Genomic DNA, 16,678 nt, shown 5'->3' with positions numbered 1-16,678 from the left:
ACCCCACAGGTCACAGGACATCATGACAATTTACTTTTGTCAACCACCACCCTCTGGGTCCGACCATGGAGCCAATTCCCCAGCCAGTGGATCGTGGTTAGGCTGAGGCTGCAGTTGGCCAGTTTTGCTAAGAGGTGATCATAGGATACCAGATCAAAGGCTTTTTTAAAGTCAAGATACACGACATCTATCTCCTCTCCCTTGTCCAGGTGATAGGTCACCTGGTTGTAAAAGGAAATAAGATTGGTTGAGCAAGACCTACCCATGACAAACCCATGCTGACTATCCCTCAGGATTTTGCCATTGGCCAGTCTGTTGAGAATGGTCTCTTTGATAATCTTTTCTAGGATCTTCCCTGGGATAGAGGTCAGGCTGATGGATCCAGGAAACTACAGGCCCACTTTTCTTCTTTTCTTGAACATGGGCATCACATTGGCCACCTTCTAGTCTTCCAGCACTACACCAGAGCACCAGGAGTCCTTGAAGAGATCCAGCTTGCATCTCACATGTTTCATTCCTGCCATTGTGCTTTTCCCTACAGTCTGCGTGCAGTGAAGCGTTCCAGTTTGTTAGGGCTTTTAGGTCCTTAGTAGGGCTGTGCGAAGCTTCAGGTGTTGATTTGATTCGGTGGCCAAATCTCCAAATCTGAATTGAATGAGGGAACCCAGAAAAAGGACTGAATCAATTCAAAGGTCTCCAAATTTTCAGATGAGATTTGGAGAGCTTCGATGAGTCGGACGGTCCCTGCCCTCTGAGCAGGGAGCTGGACTCGGAGCTTGTGAGGAGGGGGGGAAGGGACTGTGGGGGGACCCCTACCAGACCCCATCCCTTGCCTCCCACGTGCTTTTCCAGCCCCCGCCCCATGGCTGCCCCTCCTGCCCCAGCTCCTGGTGCTTTTAAAAAAAAAAAAAAAAAGCCCCAACTTACTGGGTGCTGCTGGGCAGGGGAACAATCCCTTCTGCCCTGCATTGCCCCATGATGCATGGGGGGCATCTGCCATGAGCCCCCTGGCCCCCACCCCATGGCTGCCTTGTCTGGCTCTTTAAGAAAAAAAAAATGAGAGAGAGCCTGGGACTCGCCACTCCTGGAGGGGATCAGATAGAGCCCTGCATGTGGCGGGGGGGCAGTGGGGATTGCCTCCTGCCCAGCAGGAGCTGGTGAGTCTGGGGTTTTTGTTTTCTTTTTTTTCCTTAAAGGGCCAGAGCTGGGGCCAGAGGGGTAGCCATGGGGGGGGACTGGGGGAGCAGGGGGTGGGATATGGGGGATCGCTCCCCTGCCCGGCAACACCTGGTGAGTTGGGGCTTTTATTTTTGTTTTTTCAAAGTGCTTGGAGCTGTGACAGGCAGGACAGACATGGGTGGGCTGGTGGGGAGTGGGCAGGGGATGGGCCTGGACTGCATGATTTGGCTGAATTGATTCGGGACAGTGAGTCGAATCACCGAATCGATTCACCGTCCCCTGAACTGGCCGAATCTGAATCTGAAGCGAATACTAGTCGCTTTGCACAGGCCTAGTCCTTAAGTCTCTTAAATAAACTTTAGGTTTCTTAAATAAAGGCACTCAAAACATCATTCTTCCCAGTGGTGATGGGATCTTAAATGCTGTTAAACTGGCATCAGGGCTGTTTGCATACATACATCTGTTCTTTAGCTGTGCTCTGTGATCAAAAATTGCTAATGACATAGGGTTATGGGGGTGTTTGGAGGCTGTTCTCTGCCCTTTAAGCAATCAACTAAGTTTTCACAAGTCTACCAAGCAGATTTGGTTTGTAATGGGGAAAGGAGCAGCATCAATGGTGGTTGTTTTTTGTTTTTTTTAAATGTTTTCATACTGTATATAATGTAAGAGATTTCTTCCTCGATTTCTTCCTCTGTTCATCCTTAATTTTCCTGCATTCTGCTTTGCTGACTTTCCATACTGAATAGTGCTTTAAGTTGAGTCTGTTTCTTACAGTTGGCGAGTTCATTGCTCTGGGTGTCAGGAGCCTCATCCTTCAAAGTGCTAAACATCCTTAGTTCCCATTGATGGGAATTGAGGGTGCTCGCTGTGTAGTGGAATTGGGCTCCATATCAGATTTTACCAAGGAAAGTCGTTCCACAGTCAATTTACTGTTTCATGATACTGATACCCCTTGTTCCCATGCCTATTAGTTTGAACAGTGCTGATTTTAGTTACCTTCCTCCTAGCATCTCATTGTCTCCCTGAAGTGTGCATTTTATCTCTTGAACTTTTTAATTCATTTCCCCAAACCTAGAATTTAATGGGAGCAATCGGCTAACCTGTGGAAATAATGAGAAAACATTTAGCATATTGCTTCTCAGTTAAACTGTTAAATACCTTTAAGATTTTCTTTTTGTTCCTTGAGAAGCTTAAGCAATTTTTGTTTTCAATTTTGTAAAGCAGCAGCTTTTTGTAATTGTTTCAGTGAGATTCTGTAGAGATTTCCAAATCTGTATTATCTGATTATGTATTTTTTTTGAGGTTAAGTACGGCTGGAAGCTGTAGATCACCCCACTTGGGATTTATCTTTAAGACAACAATTTTCAATTATAAAATTCAAATAAGTCCATTAGTTTAATGAAGCTCTGGAAATTTATACAACAGTGTAGATAGTTGGCTGAAAATATAGTGCTTTTGATCCCAGGGTGCATCACAAAATCTATTAATTGTGCTCTGTTGAAATGCAGCTACCTGTGGGGGGTAGCTGGCTGGCATACAGAGCATTGCGCAGCAGCAGCGTGGAGGGAGACTGTTTTAAGTACACCAGGTAAACTTCTTTCTTTATGGAGTTTTTAATGTCTGCACAAAGAGGTAAATGTATTTTTTTTTTTTTTTTTTTTTTTTTAAAGCCTTACCTGAAAGATTGTCAGGTATTCACTTAGTCAAATGCCATCCTCATCAAGACAAAATGAACTCCTTTTGGCTCTGTCTGTTGTCAGCCTTTTGTGTCTTTATGCCATCTTCCTTGGTCAACTCCTCTTTCTCTTCCTTGGCACAACCTTCTATTATACCCTTTTTTTAGACTGCCGCCTCCTGTTTTTGGAAAGTGCTCATTGTATTTCATTTTTTTTCTCTTTGACCATTTGTGCCGATTCAGGCTGGGTTCCAGTCTTTTCAAGCACCTATTTGTTGGATTTTTGTTTTGGATTGATTGTCCTTCTGTAGCACATCATCTCAAGTACTTATAAATTTCCCTCTAACTCCTTTGTGAGTGTCCAGCTTGCACAGCTGCGTACTGTTATTGGCCATATCCATGCTTTTAATAACCATGCTGATAAAACAAAGGCAGTCCGCCTAGTCATCTGTACTGCATTCAGATTCTTTTGGTTGGTCTTCAGATGTTCCTACACAATGAAATTCAAAAGTCTTTTCTCTCATCAAGTGGCATTTTACCCTGGCTGGCCTCACTGACATCGCTGGGACTAAATGGGAGTAGGAACTTATTGGGTGTGTCTACATGTGCAATTCATGCTGTTGCATGTGTAGATGTGCCTGCATGCTGCCTGCATATGCAGGTAATAAATTTACTGCGCAGTTGACTAATTTACTGTGCAGTAAGTGCCTGCATGTGTAGACAGTGATGCTTTATTGTGCAGTAGATAAATCTACTGCGTGGTAAAATGTCTCGTGTAGACGCAGCCACTCAGTGCAAGTAAGGAGCCTGCAGTAAACTTCATGGTACTTAATTTTTAATTCTTCAAGCATTGCTGTGCTTTACTGTCTTTGGGCCTAATCCCGGGAAGTGGTTACCATGACAGGTGGCCCTAACACAATGCTAGCTCCAGTTTGTTGCCTCTTGGTCACTTTATTACAAACATTGGTTAACTGCATATCGGTTAGGCCCCTAAACCACTTTGGCACATAGCATCTTTCATCTCCACCATTTGCCTTATGTAACTGTACCTGTTTAACTGCATACCAATTGTAACTAACTTTCTGCTTTGTAACGAAGTATAGTACCTCTTAATTGTGCCGGAAAAATGGAAGTGAAGCAGCTGTTTGTTGAAGGACTGCTGCGAGAAGCCTTGCAAATGGCAATAGCTAGTTAGTTTTGGAGCTGCTAAAGCCACAGTGCTACACCTTGAACAGCACTCATGTGCACAGCCACACCAGTGCCATGATATTAGCAGCCCAAAACCGATTGAACGGTTAGAAGCCTTGAAGATGATAGAACCTACTTTCACGTTTTTAGCTACAGCTGTGAAAATGGCAGGAGCTAGTTTGGTTGGTTTTGGGGCTGCTGATACCATAGCACTGACAGTGCTCTGTATTTAATGTGTGCTTTTTACATGAAGTTCAGCAAAGGGTATGCTCTGGGTAAATGCATTGCCTCTTTTTCAGTGTCCAGCCCAGGCCGTGCATTTAAATGGAGTCTAATGTATACGTCATGATTAAAGGATGCTGTAGCTGACTGATGGATTTACTGTGATCCTATGGCATAGAGGCTTCAGAGAGAAGCAGATATGTGCTTTCTTGCCTTGTATATTTGGGGAAAATGGCAAAGTCAGGATCTGTGAAATCATTGTTTTCTCCAAACTTTCTGTAATTCATAGTTGTGTGCAACCTGACGACGGCTGGCTTTCTGAGTGACTGTGAATTTTGAATGTCCTGTATTTTTCTTACCTGATCTTTATTTATGTATATTTGCTCCCCAGCTGGAGCCCACTTTCTTGTTTCATTCACTTCTTGTGTCTCTACTTTTTTAGACCAGGAACTCTTTAATGTAGAAACTGCCATATTTCTATATGCCTATGTAGTGCCTGGCACAGGGGGAGCCACTGCGTACCTCCCTGTCAGGTCCTACTCCAATATAAATGATTTATCTTGTTCCTAAAGGTTTAAACTGGAATGATGAAGAAATGCTAATTGACCTATGACTTCAGCCATGAAGAAAAACTGCATATTAAAAAATATGTTTATACAAAAATGGGGCTGGGGCAATTTTTTAACTTTGCTTTGATTTATATAGCAGAGTCTGCTTGGACCACTGCAGGAGTGGCCTGGACCGAAGAGATGACCAGTTGCAAATGCCCCCAGGGCACTATTTCAGTGACTCTTTCTTGTTGTTCACAACTGCTTTCTTCATTTCACTCCAGATATCTTCTGTTGGCTTCAAATCACATGCCTGCCTTGGCCAAGGCAACACTTGATTTTTTTTTTTTTTTTTTTTTTCCTTCATCTTCCAGAGGCTGTTGCATGTTCACATGTGCACTTTGGGTCATTTTTCTGGTGCAAAATAAAAATCTCTTCCAAGCTTCCTTCCTGAAGAGTTATTTTGATACTTTAAATGCTGCAGTACTCATTTGATTGTTCACCGAACTCTGAGCGCGTATGACACCGTGAAACACATAAAAAGGAAAGGTCTCTTCCTGGAAGAATATTGACTCTTAGCACTGAGTGGGAGCTTTTATCTGTGCATTTCAAAGGGGGACAGTAAAGCATTGTTATTCCACCTTTTACAGCTAAGATAACTCAGCACTCAGATGTGTGAAACTTGATCCAATTTCTTTGGAAGTGGTTGGGATCTTACTGTATCCTTTTAAAACTTTGGATTGCCCAAGGCCATTGTATAGTGATGAGGAACCTTCTCCACTACGACTTCTAACAGCTCTATTTTAACTGGGACAGCCGCTTTGTAAGTGGGTCCCTTGACTCGGGTATGTTTGTAGTACAAATGCTCTCTGAAAGCTTTGGCTTGGAGACAGCTGAGCCCAAACCCAAGCAGAATATAAGCTCGAGACAGATGCTGTGCACCGTGTTGTGTCAAAGCAGAAAACAGGGAGATAACAAGGTGTGTGGTACAGCCAAGAGCTATGGAGAAACGGGTGGTAGAGCAGTTGAAAGAACGATGCTGAGTGCTGTTGAGACTGGAGCGCGGCTTTCTTTCTGCCCCCTAATGATCTGGCACTCTGTTCTCCTCATTTCCATCTTATTAAGGATATAATGCGCCCTGAAGTATTTAATAGAGTGTTGTCTCCCCAATCACCTGAAAAACATTTAAGTGAAGATTTGCTTTTTTGCATCTTGCTCAGTGCTTTGCACTCGAGCTGAGCTCCCACTGGCTTGAATGGGGGATTTCCTTTGAATGAGCTATGCTCAGTGAGGACAAGTGACTTTCATGTGAAATGCACTTGGTTTGGGCGTAGCGGTTATTCCTTGGGGAAGTTATGTCCATGTGCAGCTCTGCTGAGCTGCATTCTCTATTTTGAGGGAGGGAAAATGGGCCCTAATTATTTATTTTTTACCTGGACATCCACACCTCCAGGTAAGTGCTTAGCACTTACCAACCCTCATGTCTTTCTCTGCTTGTGGGAAGTGCCTGGCTTATCGCATACACCATTTCACAATTTCAGATGTCCCCTTCTATTTCAGGTGACTTAAAAAAGCAACGGAAAATCATTGCTAAATACCTATTACGTTTTACCAGCAACCATTCAGACAGTCATACGTAACATGCAGGAAGCTGTACGATTCGATAAAGATTGCGCATGTTTGGGTTTTTTTTGTTCCTGTTGTGAGCTGTTGCTTCCAGCTTGTGTTCTGACTCCAGAGCTCTTGTATTGCATTAACATCCTTCCCTCCTATTAAATATAATGTATTTTCAGATTAACACTGTGAACAGTATGACCTGGACAAGAGAACTGTGGTAGAGCAAATAATTCCTCTTTGTAGCAGAAGGGAAAGCCTGAGATGCAGCAGGAGCAGTGTTTGTTCCACCATGCATTGTGAAGGGTTAAAGGAGTCCCTGGCACGAACGGGTGTGTGTCTGTTCCAGGAAAGTAAGATATGGTTGATAGATGGACCTAATGGACTCCTATGGAATGAGGACATAGAGGAAGATATAGCGCGACTTCTCAGTTGCTTTCAGGCAGATCTGGGGCAGGGGGTAATTTTACTCTCCCTTTGTGCCAAACCCACTTTCTAGGTTTTCAAGCTAAGTGTTGGGACTGAGAGTCAGTTTTGGAGCCAGTGAAGTATTGAGCAGAACACGTGGTGGGTTTTTACTTGTGTAACTTTTTAAGAGGAAATTTAAAAGTCTGGTTGTAACTGGAAAGACTGAAGGAAGGAGAGATGGTGGAAGACAGGGGTTGGCTTACATCAAGAGACGATCTAAATGGATGAGTGTATCGACGCTGGAAATTCTGCATGCCCAAAGAGAAGCGGCCTGTGGAAGACCATGGTCACCACTGTCCTGTTTGAATGTGGTATCTAGAAAGAATGTTTTTAGTCTATCAGTATATTCACTTAAAAGGAACAAGGTTCAGGTGGACCGGTGTATGTCCAGATACTGTAGGTTGGTTGCCTTGCAGTGTAGTCGGATGCAATTCTCTTGATTCACCAGAGGTCCAGGGACCCAGCAGCAGCAGCATGAAACTTCAGGAGTATTGCTACTCCTTACATTCACACAAAGTTTTACAGACTTGTGGATTCCCTGTGGTGTGTTTCTTTTCTTGGCATGCAGATTTAATTCTGACCCTGGAAAGCACAGATGTAAAATAGCTCTTGGAGCCTGCAGTACTAAAACCAAATCCTATGTTAGTGAGCAGATACTTGGCTTAATTCTGACTGCAGTCTGTGCGTGTAGTGGGAAGCGTCTTGTATTCCAGTTTTGTATTTTTGACTTGGGTAAAAACCAATAGAATTTGATTTCTGAGTGATCCCAATGAGGATCAAAGGGGCAGGAGGGCACACAAGCCTCCATGGCTCACCAAAAGCATCCGGGAATGTCTCCTTGCTAAAAGGGAGGCATACACCCAATGGAAAGAAGGGGACATCACCAGGGATAACTATACTGCAGTCACTCGGGGATGTAGCGGGGGGAGTCAGGAAGGCCAAGGCAGAGATGGAATTAGGGCTAGCTTCCCAGATTAAGGACAATAAGAAGTCTTTCTTTAAATACATAGGGGGTAAAAAGAAGGTCCCGGGTAATGTGGGGCCCCTGCAGGATGAGTTGGGAAATTTGGTCGTCACACCAGATGACAAAGCTAACATGTTTAATGATTTCTTTGCCTCCATCTTCCTGAGTAGGGAACTTCTGGAGGGACTGGACGTATTCAGGTCAGCCGGTCCAGACGATCTCTGCCCTAGAGTTCTAAAGGAATTGGCCGAGGTCATTGCAGGACCCCCGACATGGCTTTATGAGCACTCGTGGTGCTCTGGTGTGGTGCCAGAGGACTGGAAGAGGGCCAACGTGGTTCCCATCCTCAAAAAGGGGAGGAAGGAGGACCTGAGATACTACAGGCCAGTTAGTCTTACCTCCATCCTGGGCAAGCTTTTTGAGAGAGTTATCCTGGCACATGTCCACGAGGGGCCAGAGGGGGAGGTCATGCTTAGGGGCAACCAACACAGGTTCATCAGTGGCAGGTCCTGTCAGACCAACCTGGTGGCCTTTTACGATCAGATCACCAAATCCTTAGATGCAGGGGTAGCAGTGGGCATAGTCTTCCTGGACTTCCGGAAGGCCTTCGACACTGTCTCTCACCCCGTTCTCATTAAGAAACTGGGGACTGTGGTGTCAACACCCACACAGTCAAATGGGTCTCCAGCTGGCTGGAGGGCTGCACCCAGAGGGTGGTAGTGGATGGGTCCTTCTCAACCTGGAAGGACGTGGGCAGTGGGGTCCCCCAGGGCTCGGTCCTTGGGCCCGCACTGTTCAACATCTTCATCAGTGACTTGGACGAGGGGGTAAGAAGCACCCTGTTCAAGTTTGCTGATGACACTAAGATGTGGGGGGACGTGGGCACACTGGGAGGAAGCAACAGGCTACAATCGGACCTAGACAGGTTACAAGGGTGGGCGGACGAGAATAGGATGGGATTCAACACAGACGAGTGCAAAGTGATGCACCTGGGGAGGAACAACTGGCACCATACCTACAGGTTGGGGAACTCCCCTCTTGTCAGCACAGAGGCAGAAAAGGATCTTGGGATCATCATTGACTCCAAGATGAACATGGGCCGGCAGCGTGGAGAGGCAGTCGGCAGGGCCACCCGCACCTTGTCATGCATCCACAGATGCATCTCGAGCAGGTCCGGGGCGGTGATCCTCCCACTCTGTGACACTGGTCAGGCCGCAGCTGGAGTCCTGCGTCCAGTTCTGGGCGCCGCACTTCAAGAGGGATGTGGACAGCATGGAGAGGGTCCAGAGGAGGCCACTCGCATGATCAGGGGGCAGCAGGGCAGGCCCTATGAGGAGAGGCTACGGGACCTGAACCTATTCAGCCTCCAAAAGAGAAGGCTCTTGTGGCCTGTTATAAACTAGTCAGGGGGGATCAGCAGGCATTGGGGGAGTCCCTGTTCCCCCGAGCACCGCCAGGAATGACCAGGAGTAACGGTCAGAAGCTGGCAGAGGGTAGGTTTAGGTTAGACATCAGGAGGTGCTACTTCACGCTCAGGGCGGCTAGGGTCTGGAACCAACTTCCAAGAGAAGTGGTACAGGCTCCTACCCCGGGGGTGTTTAAGAGGAGGTTAGATCTACATCTTGCTGGGGTCGTTTGACCCCAGCACTCTTTCCTGCCATGGCAGGGGGTTGGACTAGATGATCTGTTCAGGTCCCTTCCGACCCTAGAAACTATGAAACTGTGAGACACTTGCACACTTATTATGTAGTAATTTTCTTGTACTCTGGAGTGGACGTGTGCTGCATAGTATTACTCTGGTGTAAATTATTTTAATCGGTTCAAATCGATGTGTACCTGTATGCTATTATACCAGCTCCACTACCCATTTTGTTTAGCTCAATGCAAATAGGTTATTACTAGTTTTCTCTCTGTCTAGTGGCAGGAGAGATGGCTGTGTGTCGCTTCCAAACCCAGTTGTATTTTACCACGGAGCAAAATCTGAAGCAAATTATCCTGGGTTAAATGTGTTTTTCTGTATCCTTAAGAGTTTTTAGTGTAATATATATTGTACATCTGATTAAAAAAACCCAAAAAACCTACATGTATGCAGGGCTAGGAAGAAAATGTTCTAGGATGTGGAGCTTGATGTAGCCTTCATGTGGAAGTGATTCTTTTTGAATGAATCTAGCTTGATCTATATTTGATGTATAATCAACATACAGAAATCTGTGGCCCAATGATTTTTTTCTCTCTTTAAAGTGTAGAATAAAAATGACTTTTTTTCAAACAACCCTCTGACCAGGGTTTTTCTGATCATTTTGGAAACTTGCTAAACAGACGCACAGCAACCCTGCCTACGCGAATTAGAAACTACAGGTGTTTTGTAAGAGGATCAGATTCCTCTTCAGAAAAATGAAAATTGCTAAAGCAGATTAATTGTCTTGCTTAATAGAGCAGCCCCTTTAAAGAGCCGAAGTGAGCTGATATGCTGCCCGGATTTCTGTGTAGAAGTGCTATTTTTTGAGATGCTTTTGGTCTCCAGCAAATCATCTGTTTTTATAAATATACATTAGTTTTTTAACGTATTTTTCACAATCCTGTCCTGTTTTCTGATGTCTTTTTTTGAAGCTTGAAAGTAGAAGTTCTTTTCCAAACAGTTTTGATCCTCTTAATTTGGCAAATACTGTGTTGACTTTTCTCCTTCCTCACCACGCATTTTAATGGGACTGAAATGAGCCAGGATGCCATTGGCTTACCTTTTTGCAGTGTTAGCAAGAGTGTGTGTAATTCTGAGAAGAATATGTCTCTTGTCGTGATCTGTACTGTGCAGCGCAGGAAAAGTACAGTTCTTCTGCCAAGGGGGTTAGACAATGTACTTCAAGTGTGAGGGGGAGGTGATACTTGGCTTTTAAAGGAGTATAGTGACTTTCCATTTCTTCTATCTTTGAATTCGTGATGAGTCTCTGGAGGAAGGGTGTGTTGATGAATCACTGGAGTGGAGAGCAGGGTGGTCCTTCAGTGCACAGAGGAAGGAAATTCTTGGTGTAAGAGGTGGAGAAGGAGACAACAGTGTGGGAGGGGTGGGAGCAGCTGGCCCATTTGTCTTCAGACTGGGGTCACCCCGGTCTGGGGAAGGCACGGGAGCCTTTCCCCACTGCTTGACTCCTCATGGCATGGGAGTAGGCAAGCAGCAGCCACTACCTGTGAGCTCCCCAGACCAGAGTGACCATGGTCTTGGGAAGGTGCAGGGAGCATTTCCCTACCACTCTACTTCACCTAGTTCCTAGGAAGAGTCAAATAGCAGGGAATTGTACAGGTAGTTTCTCCTGGAAGAAATTGTCCTGGGAGCAACATCTTCCAGGTTGCAGATGAGTTACTTTTCTCTCAGAACCACCATTTTTGTTCCAGGAGAAACTATGTGAATGCCTGTATGCTTGTAGTTTCTACCAGGGGAGATTCGGTACATACATGGCCTTAGACTGCTACTCACATTTATTAAAGGAGCACATGTTCCTTGATAATTCTTAAACATACAGCCATGGAGGCTAGGGACAGAAGTTATATATAGACCAGTTTAAGTGATCAGAAACTGGTTTAAACCTGTAACGGAATAGAAGCTCAGTGCACATGAACCACTTTCAAAATGGCTGAAGCTGGTTTAAGATAAACCTGGTTGAATATAGTATCAGACTTAGCTGATTTAGGTCAAACCAGTTTATGGAACTTCTGTCCCAGACCCCCTCCTGGTTCAAGTTAACTCGCAGTCCCCTGGTATCCCAGAATGCTTTGTAGTGCTGGGCTGGGCTGGGCTGTGCTGTGCTGTCTGCTCCAGTGGAGCAGGGTTGGCCCTGCCCCTCTGCTCCTTACCTGGGCACTGTCACTTTTCTGACTGCTTGAGAAAGGGGGTGGGGGTTGGCAACCCAGCTTGGGACTGCAGCTGGGTCTGCCTAGCAGGGGCAGAGCAACCCTTCACAGGCTTTTCCCCCACTTGCTGCTGGAGCAAGGGTAGGGGGTGGCCAGAACATGAGCCAGGCTGGCAGAATAGGAGGGAGGTGGCTTTTAGACCAGAACCTGAAGTGGAGGGAAGGGAAGGGGGTTTAAATCCCCTTTCCCATTGGCATGGGACCCCAGCTGGGGTCTGCTTGGCAGGGGTGCAGCAGCCCCTGCCAGGCTTTTTTCTGCTCGTTGCTGGAGCGGAGGGCGTAGGGGGCATGGCCAGATACCGGCCCCGGGTCAGCATGCTGAGGTGGAGGGAAGGGAGAAGGTTTTAAACCCCCCTCTCCACCCTCTGCATCAGCTGGTGGGGGACTGTGCAGGCCAAGGTTGGGGTTTAAACCTCCCCCCTTCTCCATCTGCCCATTCATACTCAGTGGGCCTGCTGGGGCCTGGCTACCCCTCCTGAGATCTAGCAGGGACAGGCAGAAAAGCCTGGAGGACTTCTCTCCCAGTTTCCCACCAGCCTTCTGGCCACTGTCGAAGGGAAGGGAAGGCTTTCTCTAGCGATTTTCCCAGCTTCTGGCCTGTACCACTGCAGGCATGCGGCTGCATTTCCAGAATCAAAAGTGAATGTCTGCTCACTTGCTTCTCGGTTCAATCTCCGCAGCTTAAACTAACCTGCAAAGATGGGATCAATTCAGCCTTGGGCGTTTTGACTGTACTTAGCCAAAATGGTTGACTCTTATAATCTTTCCTCCCATGTTAATCCAGGTATCTACAATGACTAGCTATAACCCAGCTTCTGAACCCAAACTTGTTTCATAACTTGGCAGCTTTCCTGTTAAGGAACTAGAGAAAACCCCACTCTGAAAATGATGCCTGTTTTTGATCAAACACACAAGTATAGGAAGAGTATATTAAATAGGTTTTAAAACGTCATACTGGCTGTTAGAGTCCAGCTACAAGAAGTTGAGTGAAATCATACAGCTGATATTAAAAATATGCCCAAACATTTAGCTGTGAATTCTCATTTATTCTGTGGCCGCTGTCTTGGCAAATGGAACTTAATGTTGAAAGACATTGATTTAACTGAAGTTGTTATCGTTCAGGTGATGTGAAATTCTGACCAGGTTTGGTTTTTTCCCCAAATTGGACCAAACCCAGATCCCTTTAAAAAAAAAAAAAAAAAAAAAAAAAAAAAAGAAAGAAAGAAACCTTTCTATGTACCAACATCCCAGAACCCCACCAACTCTTGCATCACATCTGGTATTCTGCCTTTTGGTGGCTCACTAGTTTTTTTCAGAAGAAAGCAAAAAATTCCTTTTGTGTAGCTACCTGGTGCTGTAAAAGTTATTGTAAAGGAGGACTTGATTCTGGACCTGGATTTTCCTTTTATGAATGAGTTTTATTTGCAAAATTTAAGTGTTTCATTGAAGTGGTTTGTAAAGGACTCTGCTTGGCTCAGTAAAGTCTTTCAGCTGCTGCATTTTATGGAATTGTTTTTTCCTCCTCACCACCATCTGTCAAGGGAAACGGGGCCAGTTTTTTGTTGGGTTTTTTTTTCGGCAGAGTTGTGTGGAAAATTAAATTCTGTCCCATAGGAAATTTTTTATTTTGATGCTTTTTTTTTTTATTCCAGAACTGGACAAAAGAAATCGCAGTGCTGCAGATTTATTCAAAGATCAAAATATTTTAGGTACCAGTTCAGAAGTATGGAACTGAAAAATATTGCAAAGAAGAAATCACATTGATGCCAAATTACAAGTTTTAGTATTTTCTTGTTTTTTAATTTGGATATTTAATTCCATCAACATCTCGCTGTTTAACAGTATAGATTCCAGTGATTAGCCACATTTTGATTGGGAAACTACTACTACTTTCAGTAGAAATATTGTTGACCAGTGTGATGGTCTACACTTATTCCAAAAATTATTTGGTGAGGCCTCTTGGCACCCCTTTGCGCAAGAAAAGGATTGAGTAACAAATATCCTGTTTATGGTGTTTTTCAAAAATAGCCCAAGGCTTTCTTTCCTCTCCGAGTGCTTTGTGATGTAATGTTCTGCCTCTTGAATTAAGATACCCCTTGCTGTTGCCTGGGATCATGATCTGACTCCAGGTATATGGAAAGAGAGGAGCCTTTTTGGTCTCTGAATGGTAGCACTCTCTGAGGAATTGGAGGCTCTGGACCCTATCCATTATCTTTCCTGGAGTCATATAAAGAGTTTTTATGTGTGCTTTAGTGCTTTGTTCAGTCTTGTTGAAATAATTCAAATGATAGGGTTTCTACTGCTTTCCTCGAGAGTGTTTCAGTCTAGCAGATCTTGTTAGGCATATTTTTCTTCAGATATTTAGTCTTTTACTTTTACTCCTCCTTCCTAAAGTTGCCTCCCTTGTTAACACCCTAAATGCATAGTTTCCCTCTTTGCTGTTTGCTATCTTTCAAACGCATGCCAGGCGTTTTCTCTTACTTTTCACTCAATCCTAAGGCTCCCGTTACTGTCAAACGACAAGATGATTTTCCTAAGTAACTGGTTTCATTTTCTCACTTCCATTGCTTCGGGAGATGCTAGTTTAGTTTGTTGAGGCCGCATTGCTTTAACAAGTCTGAAGTGCAACCCAAATTATACAGTAGCAGAGGGCGGCAGTGACATTTGGTGATTTCCAGCCCCACTGTCCCCTTCAGACCCCTTGACCCTGCTGCTCTGAAATGTCTGAACAGCCCCAGAAAAGAAATCAGCAAGCACTTTTGCTCCTGGGTCTTGATTATTGGTGCTGTGTCTTCAGAGCTGAGAAAAGGACTGCTCTGGAGTTGTCTACTATCACTTAAAAGATGGGAGCATTTCTCATATGAGTGCAACTCTCCTTGCATGGGAGACTCTCAGATTTATCAGCTTGTGAAAATGTAGACCATGCTTTACATGTAATGTGTACTATTTTTTTTCCTTTGGAGGTCCATCAATAGGATCTCTTCTAATGGGGCCTTATTTTTAGAAACAAGTGCTCAGCGCTTTCTGAAAACTAGCCCCCCATCTTTCATTAAATAGCCAATACAGATGGTTACTATTGACACTTCAGGACAGGTTCCTGGGCCTATCCCCGTAGTGCAGATCAGCGTTAGGCTAACGACCACTACGAGGTTGAAGTAGGTAGGGCTTTATTGCAGTCAGTACCTTTTCACACTTTTACCCCTTGTTTACTGAGAGCCAAGCGGTTGTAGGGTTAGGTATCGTCTGCCATGCTTTATAAGCATGAACTGAGCAGTGACTGTGGAGCCACAGATCCTTAGTGAGACCTCACTCCCCTGTGATAGTGTGTGTGTGCATGTCCTCTTCCAAGCCTCTACTCAAGAGTGCCAAAACTTCAGTGAACAAACTCCGTAGGCTTACTGGCAATTGTAGCAAGTGAGGCTGTGGTTCCTTTTCCTCGTCCTGTTGATAGATCGTCCAGATTTAAAATTTAGCAAAAGTTAGAAAAGATAAATGGTAATAAATGTATTGCATGTATTTTCTGACTTGCCTGAAGGAAATAAATGAAGCTCTGTGAACTATAGCCACTAAGGGATCGAGGTAGAGGGGAGGGGGGCAGCGCTTTCCCTTCCATGAATCTAACATTGCTTGAAAACTTAGCAGCAAGGAACATGTTGAAGGAATGAAAAAAAATATATTTGTGTCATGCAACGAGTGTGTTTGTGGCTGGATCTCTACGAAACCTTATACAGGCATTTTAACGAGAGACCAGTCTCAGTTGGGGACCTTTTGAAGAATAATGGAGTGGTTGCATCTAAGGGTATATTATAGATTGGTGACTGCCTGTACTGATACATCACTGCTAAACTGCTGTTATTTTGACTTTGTTAGGACACTGTCCACCAGCGATGATGTTGAGGACAGAGAGACTGAGAAGGGCCGTTTAGAAGAAGCGTATGAGAAGTGTGACCGGGATTTGGATGAGCTTATCGTGCAGCACTACACTGAGCTCACCACAGCCATCCGCACCTACCAGAACATCACGGAGCGTATCACCAACTCCCGCAACAAGATCAAGCAGGTGAAGGCCAGCATTGCACATGGCCTGATTTTGTATTACTCCTCCACAGGGGCTACTTGCTATCTCTTTCCTGTTAGTGTGAAGACAGCATCAAGATTTTTAGCCATTATTCACTCCTTTTATTTATTTTTCTGTTGCTGCTTGTGGTTATTAGGTGCTGAGTTACGCACTGAAATAGGTAGGTACCATTCGGTTTCAGCTTTGAAGATAGTATTGGAATAAGCTATATAGGCTAGTGTCTAGCTAGTATAAACCAGGGAGGATCTGCCCTGTTTGTGATTTGACTAGCGGATCTGTCCTACGTTACTCAAACACCTCTCCTGTCTAGTGCATTTAGGTGCTCATATTTTGCCCATTAGTGTGGTCTCTCATCATGTATTAAGTCATCTTGGTAACATTATGAGATCCCTAGTATCCCAGAGAATATGCATCTTGAGGTCAAGTGCAAACTTGGTTCTCTTTCCTGGGCCAGCATATCATGCTGTACCATCAGAAGGTCTTACATTTTGAACACTTGGCACTTCTTAACTCTTTATTTCCACACCAGGAGGTATCTGTGACAGACACTCTTACCATTGGTATGAGCTTGCACTATACTACCCGCTATCCCAAGTTCTGTTTCTTGCAGCAATTAACAGTTGTTCTGCTGTGCTGTCCCATATTTTACTTGCTTTTTGGATTACCACACTACAGCTTTGCAAACGAGATATGTGCTTTTTTTTTTTTAACTAGAATTGTGGGATTGTGACTTGAAACCTTTTTGAGCAGTAAGCTGTGACCCTTCTGCAACAGCACACTGACCCTTCTGTCTTTTCAAATGCATTTAGCATTTTCAAAGGGAAGGAGACTACTCTG

The 16,678-nt window shown here is 44.7% G+C and overlaps 1 protein-coding gene across 1 annotated transcript in view; it reads left to right on the top strand.

The window, feature by feature from the left end:
* The window catches only part of EXOC4 (exocyst complex component 4), a 577,394-nt gene that overhangs the window by 13,084 nt on the left and 547,632 nt on the right, over nt 1–16,678 (top strand). Inside the window, exon 2 of the mRNA XM_090041546.1 lies at nt 15,634–15,823. Coding sequence (XP_089897672.1) covers nt 15,634–15,823 — 190 coding nt within the window. The remainder of the gene's footprint in view (nt 1–15,633; nt 15,824–16,678) is intronic.

Source organism: Crocodylus siamensis, chromosome 4, assembly GCF_052110815.1.
Source record: "Crocodylus siamensis isolate JL-2025a chromosome 4, ASM5211081v1, whole genome shotgun sequence".
Lineage (NCBI taxonomy): Eukaryota > Metazoa > Chordata > Crocodylia > Crocodylidae > Crocodylus > Crocodylus siamensis.
This window is presented reverse-complemented; position numbering and strand designations above follow the sequence as displayed.